Here is a 14564-nt window from a genome sequence, read left to right on the forward strand (position 1 = left end):
GGAGGCATCAGCCACATATCAGTGCTTGAAATACATTCACGTAAGCATTGATAACCGATTAAATACATTTACTTTCATCAGCACCCTCTTAAATGTAAGAAGATCCTTAATGCTTGTCTTGTTTCCAAATAAATTTGTTGAGAGAGTTTACATTTGGTTTTGCACGCTTTTGTGAAGAAGCCGTTTGAAAATTTCCAGAAGACGGTTCAGTGCAGCTGTTTTTTAAGCAGCTGGAAAGGGGAACATCTTTTCTAATTTCTGGCGGAAGAAATGCTGAATTATTTTACGTAGGCAACTTCCATTTTGCATTTTCCGTTGGTTATCAGACAAGACATGACTCGGTGGGGCCACCTTTTTACCCCCTTTCCACTCATAAAGTCCTTTTTGACTCCCCAAACCCAAGTTGCTAATTTATGAGACATTTCTCACTTCTATCATCTTCTGTCTTGATTGAGTACAAATTAGTGTGGAAAAATGATTACCACAACATCTGAGCTCTTAAGGGTGTCACCTCTTATGTCATTAGCTGGAAGGATTATTCCTACATGTGCCCTGTACCCAACGGACTGGGAACCGAGGGCACAAGGCCATTACAGTAGATCCCACCCCGGGAGGTAGGATGGACTGAGGGTGAGTGTGGAGATAGCTAATTATTGAAATGTGCCCACTCTGGAAGTGATGCAAGATGGAGCTTCGAAGCCTCCCCTGCGAGCAGGCGGGCAGGAAAGGGCCCCGCTGTTTAACAGCACGAGGACTGTTCGTCTTGTTATGAAGCCAGATTCTGCCTTGTTGTATTGTTGCAAAGAAATCCTTCTGAATTGCAGTTTGTCAGGAAATGAGTCTGAGTGGATGCACAGACAAAAATCCGTTTCTTTTGGGTTTTGTTTCGATGCGGAATTCCTTCGGAGACATCAGGAGCAGGAATTTAGACTTCCTGCGTTACCTTCTGCCTCTGCTGTGTCTTCACTGGAATGTTTGAGAGGCGTTCTCATCTGCGCGCGGTTGTTTTCCATCTGTTTGGAGAATGGCTGCTTATGCGCTCAAGGTCTTTAGAATTCTTGCATGTTTGGTCTTAATTTGGAGAATGACATAAGCCTTTAATAAATCTGCAGCAAATCAGGGTCACTGGTTTTCACCAGCTTTTCAGAGATGAGGCAAAATTTATTTAGGGGTTAATATAAAACTCCTTAGGCTCCAAGCCAGGGTCTGCTAGCAGATTGAGTCTAATTGCCTGTACACATTTGTCCATAGACAGAATTTTCATTGTCAGGTTGATGATCAATGTTTTGAATTCCTAAAGAAAGATAGATTTATTTTCAGTGTATTTACTGAAGCATGAAAAGGGACTAATACTTTTTGGAAATAATTTTACAGGCATTGAAACAGTAGATACCTTGGTGCCAGATGGCTTAAATTTGAATCCTGGCTTAGCTATTTTAGCTGAGTGACCTTGGGCAAGTCGCTTAGCCTTTCCATGCCTTACTTTCCTCATCTGTATATCGGGATATAAATAAATCCTATTTTTAAGTGAGTTAATGTTTTAAAGTGCTTAACACAGTGCCTGGCCCGTGGTGGGTACTATGTAAGTGCTTTTTAAATAAAAACAAATAGGCCTTTTTTGGGGGCTTGGGTGAATGCCGAGAAAGTGGAATTAACCAGAATGTTCCAACTATCCACTCTCCTCATTGTTTAGGATTGGTAATGACCTCTAAATTGTTGTAGTATATCTGATAAACTGAATAAGTAAACATTTAATATCTTATTTTGATATCGTTTCCCACTTAATGAAAAGTTGATAAAGAACTCTCATATACCTTTTACCCAGGTTCACCAATTGCTTACATTTGCCCATTTGTTTTTGTGTTCATTCATTCATCCGTTCATTCATTCATTCTTCTTTTCTCCTCTTCCTTTCTCCTTCCCTCCTTTCTATTTTTTTTTCTCAGAATCATTTGAAAATAAGTTGGAGACGCCCCTTTTTTCTTAAATGTTTCAGGGTGTATTTTTTTTTTTAAGATTTTATTTTTTTTCCTTTTTCTCCCCAAAGCCCCCCGGTACATAGTTGTATATTCTTCATTGTGGGTCCTTCTAGTTGTGGCATGTGGGACGCTGCCTCAGCGTGGTTTGATGAGCAGTGCCATGTCCGCGCCCAGGATTCGAACCAATGAAAGACTGGGCCGCCTGCAGCGGAGCGCACAAACTTAACCACTTGGCCTTAGGGCCAGCCCCTTTCAGGGTGTATTTTTAAAAAAATATTTAATATCCATCCATACACTTTCTTGAGGATTTTTTTTTTTTTTGAGGAGATTGGCCCTGAGCTAACATCTGTCGCCAAACTGCCCCCTTCTTTTTTTCTCCCCAAAGCCCCAGGACATAGTTGTGTATCCTAGTTGTAGGTCCTTCTAGTTCCTCTACATGGGATGCTGCCACACCATGGCTTCATGAGCGGTGTGTAGGTCTCCACCCGGGATCCGAACCAGCAAACCCCGGGCCACCAAGGCAGAGTGTGTGAACTTAACCACTCAGGCACGGGGCCAGCCCCTAGGGTGTAGTTTTTAATAACAAGGACTTTCTCTTTCTTAACTACAGTGTAATGATCAATATTAGGAAATTTAATGTTGATACAACATAGTAATTTAGTCTACAGGCCATATTAGAAATTGTTAATTGTCCCAATGATATCCTTTATAGCTGTGTGTATACGTATGTATGTTTGTGCATAGGTGTGTGTATGTTTGTGTGTGTATGTAGTTCATTCTGAGAATGACTCTGTATGTGTGGATTTTTTCTGGTCCAAGATCCAGTGTAGGATCACAATTGTGTTTAGTTGCTGCGTCTCTCCTTTATTGGGAACAATTCCTCAGATTTTTTTTTTTCAGTCTTTCATGACCTTGACACTTTTTGAGAATTCAGAGCAATCATGTTGCAGAATGTCCCTCAAATTTGAGTTAGTCTGACTTTTTTCTCATGATTAGATCTGGGTTTAAGGTCATCGTATCTTTCCATTTTAAAAGAAACTGTGATATTTCATCACTGTAGACTTTTAGAGCGAGAAGATGAGGAGAGCTTGATGCCATACAGATTGACATGTGTGCAGTGAGTGAGTGTACAAAACTGACATGAGAGAGATTCCAAGGGTGCTTACCTACAACAATTAAATAACTATAATCCTAAAGAATAATTCACCCCACTAATGGTGAAGGCAACTCTATCAAGAGAAAAGAAAGGCAGAGCCTCGCTATTTCCTTGATAAGAAGTCAAGTGTAGGCAGAATTCTTTCTGGTGTACCACAGAAATAAATTAAACATCTGCAGAATGTTCTCCTCTGGTCTGGGAACCTCAAAGTTTCTTGGAACCAGGAAACATAAACAGGTATTCTGCTCTTTTGTCATCAAAGAGTGACTGTCTTCACATAATACCAATACATAAGGTGAAAGATGGAAAATGCAGGTCAGCATTCAACTGCTGAGTCTTTTTTCTTCTTTCTGAGAAGGACTGGACGCTATTAAACATTTTATTTTAGTCTAGATATGGGCAGTATTTTTCATCATTGAAAACACTGAGACTCTTTAAAAACAAGTGATTTTTGAAGCAGACTGATAGAAAGGACTGTGCTTTCGTTGGGAAACAACAGAGAGAGAAATGAAATGAAGTAAATGCTTTTGGTGCCATGCACAAAATTATTGATGGTCCTGAATTTACTAAAGTTTGGAAGTGGCAAGAAAGGTTTGGTCCTTTTGAGCAAGTGCCTTGGGTACACTGTAGGAAAATCTGACTGAGTTGCTCCTCAGCCTACAATTAGACTCCTGGCTCCTTGTCTGGTGTACGAACTGTTAGATCACATTTCTTTTCACTGATGGATCCATTTTTTAATGAATTGAAAAAAGAATCCCTAGTGGTTCCTTTTGTGTGAAGAAAACAGGATAAATATTAGCTAGGAAAGATCATTTTGGTTTCCAATATGTCGGGAGTTCATTATGATGGGTTCTGATAAATTATACTGTGTATTTCTTCCCAATAACAGAAGGTCACATTGTGCCCTTGGGTGGGCATCAGGACAAACATAGTTAATAAAGTTGGAGAATCTGGGGATGAAAATTTTCCAGTGTTTTTTTTCCCGAATACTTTATACTTATACAGTTATTCAAAGCCACTTCCCCCTGTTGAACTAATCACTCAAGGCCCACTCTCTCTCTCCTATAGCCCCAAGGGGGTGGGTCTATCGCCCAAAGTGTTCTCTAGGCAAACGTGTAACTATCTTCAGGGGCATCTAAAGAGTTTCTCACTTGTGCTTTGCAGTGGATTTATAATGGCTTCACCAGGATTCTAAAGTAATTAAATAGTATTGTAAGGATCATTTTTATATCATATTTGCAACTTTAATATTTGTTAATGCAAATCATTATTTCGCTCTGATCTCCATCACTGGGAAGGATGTATTCAACTTAGCCATGTTGAAAATGCTGTAGTTTCATGTTTCTTTTTTTCTCGAGATTTCTTTGGTTTGGAGTCATATGAGGCCTTCTTGTAAAAATATTTTCTCTGAGTAGAAAAGTCTTTTTAGGTATATGCATTAGGGGAGCGTGTTGAATGTCAATCAAGGTATTTACAAGTGTTCTTTGTATTTTGGTATGGTGTTTTATGTTGGAAAGACTTTTGCCTTCTGCCTCCCATTAACATTTTTCAAAAAGCTTCCTTGCGGATTGTTTAGCATCATCTTCAGCTTTGTATCACACAAAGCCAGGAATTCACATCTTCATGCTGGCTTTTCCATTGCTCTGTGAGCTTGGGCAAGTTGTGGAACTCTTGGCAATGGATCATCTCCGATTTCTGTTTTCATCCCATGGTTAACGAAATGGGAGAGTGAAATTTTGCATCATGAATGGTTTGAGATCCTCTGTCAAATTTTGAATGCCTTTGTTGCTGAGGGATTGTCTACTTTAAAACCATATTCTGTTAACTGATATCTGGCTAGTTAATGAGTATAGAATTCTGTATTTTTTTTTCCTCCCCATTCATTAGGACACTTTACAAGTGTGGGTGTGTTTGGCTGTCTACCACTCGCCTGAAACTGCAGATGTCATTGTAAAAAAACATCATTTTGCTACTGGAAATTGGTATTATTTCAACATTAAAATGCTAATGGCTTCCTGTCTTTTCTGTTTTTTAAATAGGTCTTCCAAGCTAAGATAATTTTTTGCAACTGCAGAAATGGTTGGTCCTAGCTACAAATGGGAATTTGCAGTCGCTCTGAAATACATCCTGGAATAATTGTGTTTGACTGGAACCAAATCTTATGAAGTCTCCAAGGTAAAATGATTTTAACACATACCCAGAGATGATGTCTTTACGATGCATTAAGAATTTAGCAAAACTGAGTACCCTGGAGTTGATGATCCTTTATAAAAGCTTACTTTAACATTAAATTTTTGGGAATTTGGGAATCATAGTTTTTTAAATTTTAGCTCTCATCTTCGAAATTATTTCAGTTTGTAAGGCAATGGTTTGGCTATTCGGTAGGGTGAAAGGTGAGATTTTCAAGTTACACCAATTTTTTTTACGTTTGGACAAAAATGTTCAGTGTAGAAGAAATTGAACTTGAAGTATCATAGTAGATGGTCATAGGTCAGAAATCCTTTTACTGGGGTCTGGATTATTGAATGAAATAAAGAATTATTGCCAGGTAACTGCCCAGTCATCCCCTCATCCCCAGGCGTATCTCGGGGCAATCATAGCTATTGTTAACTAATTACTTGTTTGGGCACTGGGAACTTGTTGCTATTCACTCAGGAACCTGGTACGTAGAATTGTCCACGTAAGAAGAAGATGCATCAGGGATCATTGCCTGAGATTTGGAATGGCTGCCGTTAAGACTTTTGCTTAAGGGTTTTGTTGTTGGGATTCAACCAGGAAAAAAAAGAAACCATTCTGATAATGTGAAACGGAAGGAAGTGAATTCAGGCAACTGGTTACACATGTGATGGGAGAGTCAGAGAAGTCAAGCAGAAGATATGGAGGCAGCCCAGAGATTAGCACCAGCAGGAAGCTGCTACCGTCTCGGGGCTGGTGGGACAAGGGAAGGAAGTGGTGTTTGCCAGCACCTAAGGGAAGGGACCCTCAGTGGGAGCAGGAACCATAGTTGGCCTTTCTGGTAGGAACTGGCACCATGGAGGATAAATGGCCACTTCACAGATCCTGCCCAAGACCAGAGAGGTTGGGGAGAGATACCCTGCCTTTCTCTTCCACCCTCCAGGCTCTAGCCAGTGACTCCTATTGGTTAAACCCAGCCAGGAGCCAGCTGATTCAGGAGCCTGGGAGATGCAGCCTACAGGGGTCACTCAGGGGAAGGGGAAAGAATGGATCCGAGGGCAAAACAGGCCCAGGCTGGGATAGGGTTCATACTTGAAACCTCTTCCCATGACATTTTAATGAGCATGGCAAGGGCTTTTTATACCTCCAAGGATGGGTCCTCTCTTGAGGATGACTCCCACAAATTATGCATATACCATGGAATCTTCTATTTGAAGATGGACAGTAATGGACACTATGATGCTCTGCCCAGATCTGCATTCAGGAATGAAGGATTTATTCCCTCACCTGTTGGGAGTACTGCAGAAGGTGGCCTACAGCTTCTCTGAATTGTCCTCAAATCTCAGTGGCTCAGTGGGACCACTGAGAAGAGGCATCTCAGCTTTGGAACTCTCCATAGAGTTTTCTGAGGCCTTTTCCTCCTTTCTCCTGCCTTCTTCCCTCCTCTCCCCTCCCCTAGGCAGTGTCCTGAGAGCAATCCTTAATTAACCTCCTGCTCACCAATTTCATGTCAGAATTGGCTTCCTGGGGAACCCAACCTTTGGGACTCAGATAATCTCAGATTTACTCTCCAAATTTGGTAAAATCCATCCAGACAAGTTTAGGCGATGCAGGGACCGATCAACAGATGGGAACTGAATTTCACTCGTACTGTAGGTGACAGGTTATAGCTCACCTGGAAGACCTGGTCTGAATTTAGAGACTCTACATTGGATGGAACGTTGTGCTTAGAGGCCAGGGGAGCCAACCCACTAAGCAGTAACAAGTGTTTAACGATGCCCAGGGGAAGACAGAAGAGTTAAGAAGCCCATAGGAGGCCTGGGCAGCTGGAAATTTGATTAAGAACAAAGAGGTGGATTTCACAACCAGGTTGTGTCAGATGGTTTTAACGAGAGAGATCAGCTTATACTCAAGGGTCTCAGTTTGCTCATGTCTCAGACAGCAGATGGTGGATACGTGGACTGGGCAGGGACCCAGTTGACCTTTGTAAACGAAATATGGGGATAAAGTTTTGTGAATGGATTGTTTTCCCCTTTTTGGTAGACCGAATTCTAGGATGACCCCTAAGATTTGCGCCCTCTCATGTACACGACCTGTGTTAGCTCCTCCCCTTGAGTGTGGGCAGGTTTGTGATTATGATCAGGTTATGGTTATATGGCAGAGTTGAAGGATTTTGTAGATGTAATTAAGGTCCCAAATACACTGATGTTGAGTTAATCAAAAGGGAGATTATCCTGGGTAGGACTGACCTATTTAGGTGAACTCTAGCAAGGGACTGGGCCTTTTCTGGAAGAAGAGATTCAGACTGAAGGGGCCTGTGGAGGGGCCGTGTGGCCAAGATCTGAATGCCACCTCTTGGAGTTGAGAGCAGTTCCTGGCTGACGGCAAGAACCCAGGGACCTCGATCATACAGACCCAAGGAGATGGATTCTGTCAGCAATCTGAGAGTGCTTAGACGCAGTCTTCCCCGAGTTGAGCCTCTAGATGGGGACACACCCAGATGTGATTTCAGCCTTGTGAGTCCCGGAGCAGAGGACCCAGCTAGAATGTGCCAGACTTCTGACTTACAAAAACCATGACATAATACATTCATGTTGTTTTAAACTGTTTGGCAGTTTGTTACACAGCAATAGAAAACTGATACTCCGTTTATCTGATTCCTTAAAATTCCCCCTTTTTGGGCCACTAATTGCTGCAAATTGGAGGCCAGGGTGCCTGATCCAGCCTGCAAAGCAAAACAAATGGAATTAGTTGCCAATGTATAAAGCGGGCAGATTGCATCTCAGAATTCAGTTTCTCTTGAAAAGCTCCTCCTCGCATCCCTGGGCTCACATTTCTGCACTGCGGTCACAGGCTGGGCTGGGAGCAGCTGCCCCAGACAGGTCTCCACGATCCCTGCTTGTCACCAGTGCCGTTGGCCAGCCAGCCTGCTCATTCCCTTCTAGGTATTTGAATTTTTGGCCCTTGGGTAGGAGAGAGAAGGCTTTGTAACAGTTAGATCAGTCACTGATGCTGGAGTTAACAACTGGAATTTTGAAACGCTACAGGTGGGACAGAGCACCTCATTCAAAAATTCAGCAAATGTGGAATTTGGAAACTTTGTGCTTTCCCTAATAAGTGATAAATTAATAATCAATTCCCTAAAATGACGACAGAATTAAATAATAGCACCTCCGTTCACGTAGGCCCCGCATATTTTCTTTGCCACTTTTGAACTGCTTCTAGGGTTTCTATGTCCCATGAGTGTGCCGATGGGGGGGAGACCGATGAGAGACCCAATGTTTCTGATGCTTCTGTGTGAGTTTAGAATGCTCGGGATTTCCAAGGTGAAAGGCAAAAGGAAGCTAATGCTTTGTGTCCCCCCCTTTTTTTGGGGGGGGGAAGATTAGTCCTGAGCTAACGTCTGCTGCTAATCCTCCTCGTTTTGCTGAGGAAGACTGGCCCTGGGCTAACATCCGTGCCTATCTTCCTCTACTTTCTATGTGGGATGCCTGCCACAGCATGGCTTGCCAAGTGGTGCCATGTCTGCCCCAGGTATCCAAACCAGTGAACCCCAGACCGCTGAAGTGGAACGTGCACACTTAACTGCTGCGCCACTGGGCCAGCCCCTTTGTGTCCTTTTTAAAACCCTGTTCTTCAAAGGTGATCTTAGAGCCTTGCTTGGCCTGGCTGCTTCAAGGGCAGATTGAGTCTTAAATCAATAAGCAATATGATACCTTTTCAACAAGATCTATTTGACTAAATTGTGAGAGGCTGAGAGAGAGGGCCGGTGGCAGAGCCTGCTCCCAGGAGAGTGATGTGGGCACTCGGTCCCTGAGGCTGTGCTTTCCCTCAGGCGTGGATTCAGGGCTCTTTCTGAGGCGCTGCTGGACTGGCAGCTGTGGGCTGTTAGACCCTTCGTTCCAGGACATCCTCGGGAGCTTTGCCTTTAGTCTTACCAGAACAGGAATCCAACCCCACGGGCCGTGTCTTTATCATCTGCCCGTGGGTATGTTTATACATCCTGTGTATATAAAAAGGGGGCTCCTCTGATCCACTGTGGTGGGTCATATTATAGACACCATGAGACACTTGCAAGGCAGAACCTAATGTCACTGGAGTTTCCATTGCCGAGTGCTCTGACTTTTGCTTGAAAAAATTAATTAGAAAAAAGCAAACAAAAAAGTTAATCAAATTCTGTCTAATTTCCCTATAATATCAGAAAATTAGGGGGCAATGCATTTTGGTATTTTCCTTTTATTTATTCTTTTTCGTTTGTTTTAGAATAGACCACCCAACCACATTTGGGAACTGAATTGTCTTTGAGCAACTATTTGGATATTGTCCATCCATATCAAGTTAAGTTTATGGATTTATTTTCCAGCTTTATTGAGATACAATTAGCACATAACATTGTGTAAGTTTAAGGTGTACAACGTGTTGATCTGATACATTTATAAACTGCAAAATGATTACCATCATGGTATTAGCGACCACTTCTATACGGTCACATAATTACCATTTCTTTTTTGAGCTGAGAACATTTAAAATCTTAGCAACATTCAAGTACACGATACGGTATTATTAAATACGGTATTATTAGCTATAATCACCATGCTGTACTGGAGATCTCCAAACTTGTTCATCTTATAGCCGGAAGTTTGTACCCTTTGACCAACCTCTTCCGATTGCCCCCACCCCCTAAACCCTGCTAACCACCACTCTACTCTCTGTTTTTCTGAGTTTATCTTTCTTAGATTCCACATAGAAGTGATATCATATCCTGATTTGTCTTTCTTTGTCTGTCGTATTTCACTTAGCATAAGGCCCTCAAGTTGCATGCAAATTGTTGCAAACAGCAGGCTTTCCTTCTTTCTCATGGCTGAATGATGTTCCATTGTGTATATATACACACACCACGTCTTCTTCATCCCTTTATCTGTTGACCTCCATATAAAGCTGTTTATTTTATATTCACCTGTACTTGCCTGTATTCCCACCAAACTTTGAGGTTGGTTTCATAAACTGCGAAGCCAGTCTTTCAGGCTAGAGAGCCTTAATGTACAGTCAGAGAAACCAGGAGAAAGCTCTTGGGCTGGATGTGAGAATTTCTGTGGTTTCTTTCAGAATTCAGCTCTAAGTGTGTAGCTTTTTAATTTCGTGATATACAATAGTATATAACCCCCATGTTCTATCAGGGCAACTCAAGCTACGCCCTGGGGGTTCATAAATAGACTTCTCACCGAGGCATGTTGCTAAATTGGGAAAGTCTTAATTATAAAAGGTGTTTATTGAAAATTGGGTAACGCACAGTACAAATAAGGTTTGATTGGCCCGCAGTTTCCTTGGGGGAGAAGTCCAGCACCAAGCATCTCCCGCTGCTTTCTCCCACCTTCCCAGGATCGTGTTTGCCTCGTGAGCTTCGCCTCACCCAGCCCTCACTGACTTGCGTCCTGCTCTCTCTCCAGGATGAAGGTCTGTGCTAAGTCAGTGTTGCTGGCGCACTGGCTCTTCCTGGCCTACGTGTTAATGGTGTGCTGTAAGCTGATGTCTGCCTCGAGCCAGCACCTCCGGGGACACGCAGGTAAGCCCCTTTAAGCTCATTATGCGTCAGAGTCCTCATGTTAGACACAGGTAATTGACAAGAGCTTTTGATGGTGTGTAAATAACCAGAGGAAGCATGAAATACAGCAGAGTAAAGCAGGTCAACTGTTTGATGCTTAAAGAGTGTTGTTCCGATGTTTTTAAAGGTGTTCTCCAGGTTTTTCTTTTTTCTTTTCTTTTCCTGAGTGCACTTCCATTTTTGTAGTGTTGTTTTCAAGGAATCTCGGAAAACCAGCAGCACTCTGTGTATATAACTCCTCCAGCTTCCTTTGAAGGCAGAACATCTTTACTGATAAACTTACATTAACATTTACAGAGCTATAGCTTTCAGGGAGCTTTCAGATAATTTAAGACCCTTTTAAGGTACGTGGAGAAAAGATGGTGAATGATTAAAAAAAGAAGAAAGAAAGGAAAGAAAAGAAAAAAAAGCAGTGGTAATTTTTGCATGGGGCCTAAAATGGAATCTGTCTAAAGTTTTAGAGAATCACTCTGATCATTTCTAGTAAGCCCTTGTCCATAACTTTGCCTGTTTCTGAAGAAAGATTAAAATAATCAAGCGTCTCTGGGTGGGTGTGTGTTTCTCTCTCCCTTTCCTTGTTATATCTAAATTTAAAGTGACACAGACTTGGAAAGTCCCCGGTGAATTGTGTTTTCCTGAATAATTCATATTTGTCAGCAGACTTGTACCAAACAATTAATTTACCGTCTCTGCTTCGGTAATTGGAAGGGTGGCAGTGCTGGGCATGCTTTGACTTTTTAGGGAGAGAGTGAAGCTTCAACCCTAAACCGTGTGTGTGTGAGAATCGTAAAGTCTGTTTCCCAAACATCTTATATGTGGAGAAGTTTATTGGCTGTCTTTCCTCTCAGTCCTCCAGCAGGTCCTGCTTTCCACTGAGTTATTCTGATATTTTAAGGTTAAGACATAGTTTTAGGCTTAAAATGATTTTTAAAATCTCTCACGACTCAGTTTTCCATCCTCAAGTGACAGTTTCAAGAAGACGAGAAAAATAATGATTGAAATTTTAATGAATCAGCATAAAATCAATACCATTTGGCTGCTGTGAAGCGCCCACGGCTAGTTAGTTCTTGTGCTGTGCGTGTGTGGATGAGCTTGTTCTTGAGGATGGAGTGTTTGAAGTCATTAGTCTTATGTGTTTCATACACGTCTTTTTTCTTGGGTGCAGGTTGAGTCAGGATAGCAATCAGGGAAAGCGTTTCGGTTGGGTGGGTTATCAACAGATTTCCGGATTTCCAAGAACTAGGTTTGAGGGATTGTGTTGAAAAGTGATCAGAACTTGAAGGAAACAGAGGACGCGATGGAACCTTCAGTTTTTTGTCTGTGCGACAATCCTCATTCCATACCGTAACCCTTTGCATTTGGAAAAGGTAGAACCATGGGGATAAATCTAAATTAAAATTAGAATTGTATACATAAGAAATGTGGACAGTATCTTCATATAAGCAAAGATTTGACAGTAACAGGGATGGTGAGCACAGCTTTGGCAAATCCTGCTAAAAAAATGAAATTTTCATCTCAGAATTTCTAGGTGATTTTATTTGGATTCTCACACTTGTCCTCTGGTTTTTCATTTCTCTTTGGCTTTTGGGGGTTCCTCCAGCTTTCATCTTTGGAATTTAAGACCCCGTCACCCCTCATCTTAACAACCATCAAAGGAATCAGGACTAGTTCCTGCCTACAGGGGGCTCTGTTCTCTCGCTGAGGCTGCATGCTGCCTGGAGAACATCTTCACAAAGTCCCCTTTGTCTAACAGCAAGGACCTCCACAGTAGACTTTCTGGCCTTCTGCTGACAGTGTACCTGTTGAGAGTATGGGCTTCTGAATTCTACTGTGAAGTCTTACTCACCTACAGGTTTCTTAAGCTGTGTCCCTGATGCCTGGAGTATAGTGGATGCTAAATGAATGTTTATTAATATGCTGATTAATTGTCCATTTGTCACTATATGATCAATAAGATAGTTTTCTGCTGATGGTAAAAATTCCAAACAATAGAGACAAGCGTGAAAGATATCCTCTTAATTTAAAAGTGTGGACTAAGAACAGTTTGGTGGATACCAGGGGAAAGGTGGGGTGGGGGGTGGGCACAAAGGGTGAAGTGGTGCACCTACAACACGAATGACAAACATTAATGTACAACTGAAATTTCACAAGATTGTAACCTATCATTGACTCAATAGAAAAAAAATTTAAGAAAAAAAAAAGATATCCTCTTAACTTTTTGTTGACTATTGTGTTAATCAGGGTTCTCCAGAGAAACAGAACTGAAGGGGAGGAAGAGCTTGTCTTCTTCCTTCTAGGTCCCTCTGTCTGGTCTAAGAATTAAATTGACATGAGTCAGAATAACAGGAGAAAATCAAACAAAGTTTAATAACATGCATACATGGGAGAAACCCAGGAAAACTGAGCAACTCACCAAAATGGCCAAAGCCACCACCTTAAATACCATCTTCAGCTAAAGACAAAAGAGGATGTTGAGGGTAGTGGTTTGGGACTTCAAAGGGGAGGTAGGCAATTTACGTGGAGATAGAAAAGCATGTGTTTGATAAACAAGTGTTTGCTGGGCCATCTATAAACACTGTGACCCCAGAGATAGAACTTTGATAAAAATGGGCTTAGCAAGGACCCTCCCAGTCTACCAATATCCAGAGTTATCTATGTCTGTCCTGCGACAGGCTTTCTATGTTGAATTCTTTTAGGCAGTTAGGGAGAAGGTCAAAGTTTCCGTCAGTCTTTTGTCCTTAAAAATAATGAAACCAAAGAGAGACATTTTGAGGTGGCCAATTCTGATCCCCCACAGAACCAAGAGGAGATAGATAGATAGACAGATATTTATTTATTATAGGGTATTGGCTCACACACCTATGGAGGCTGAGAAGTCTCATGATTTGCAGTCTGTAAGCTGGAGACCTGGGAAGGCCAGTGGTGTAGGTCCGAGGCCTGAGAGCGGGAGAGCTGATGGTGTAGATTCCAGTCAGTCTGAAGGCCTGAGAACCAGGAGCACAGAGGGCAGAAGATTGATGTCCCAGCTCAACAGTCAGGCAAAGAACAAATTCAGCCTTCTTCTGCTGTTCTGTTCTATTCAAGTCCTCAAGGGATCGATGGGGCCCAGCCGCGTTGGGGAGGGCCACCTGCTTCACTCAGTCCTCCGATTCAAATGCTGTTCTCTTCTGGAAACACCTCCACGGCCACACCCAGAAATAGTGTTTAATCAGATATCTGGGCATCTAATGTCCCAGTCAAATGGACACATAAAATTAACCATCACACACTATTCTTCTATAAGAAAAGAATGTATATACCAGTATGTGTGTGTACATACGTATGTGTCACTCTACACCCCATTTTGATATTTTTTTCCATTTAACAATAGAGTTTAGAGGTCTTTTCATTTGAATACTTACAGAGATGTGTCACTCTCGGTAACACTGTGTAGTCATCTATTGTATGGATGTACCATAAATTATTTGCTCACTCCCAGTTTTGGTGGATTTAGCATGTTGGCTTACTTATACAAATATGTGTATCCTGACTTCAGGTGAATTCCTTGTAGTTAGATCCTCAAAGTGCTTATGAATGTATTAGAGACAGTAGGCTAATTGCTGTAGCAAATAGACCAGATATGCACAATGGCTCAAACAAAAGAAGTTTTATT

The 14564-nt window shown here is 41.9% G+C and overlaps 1 protein-coding gene across 1 annotated transcript in view; it reads left to right on the forward strand.

Moving 5' to 3' along the window:
• Nucleotides 1-5296: 5296 nt before the first annotated feature.
• Nucleotides 5297-14564, forward strand: part of TAFA4 (TAFA chemokine like family member 4) — a 106138-nt gene continuing 96870 nt past the window's right edge. Inside the window, exons 1-2 of the mRNA XM_046685025.1 lie at nucleotides 5297-5310; nucleotides 10758-10873. Coding sequence (XP_046540981.1) covers nucleotides 5297-5310; nucleotides 10758-10873 — 130 coding nt within the window. The remainder of the gene's footprint in view (nucleotides 5311-10757; nucleotides 10874-14564) is intronic.

The sequence above is a fragment of the Equus quagga genome, chromosome 1 (assembly GCF_021613505.1).
Source record: "Equus quagga isolate Etosha38 chromosome 1, UCLA_HA_Equagga_1.0, whole genome shotgun sequence".
NCBI classification, from domain to species: domain Eukaryota; kingdom Metazoa; phylum Chordata; class Mammalia; order Perissodactyla; family Equidae; genus Equus; species Equus quagga.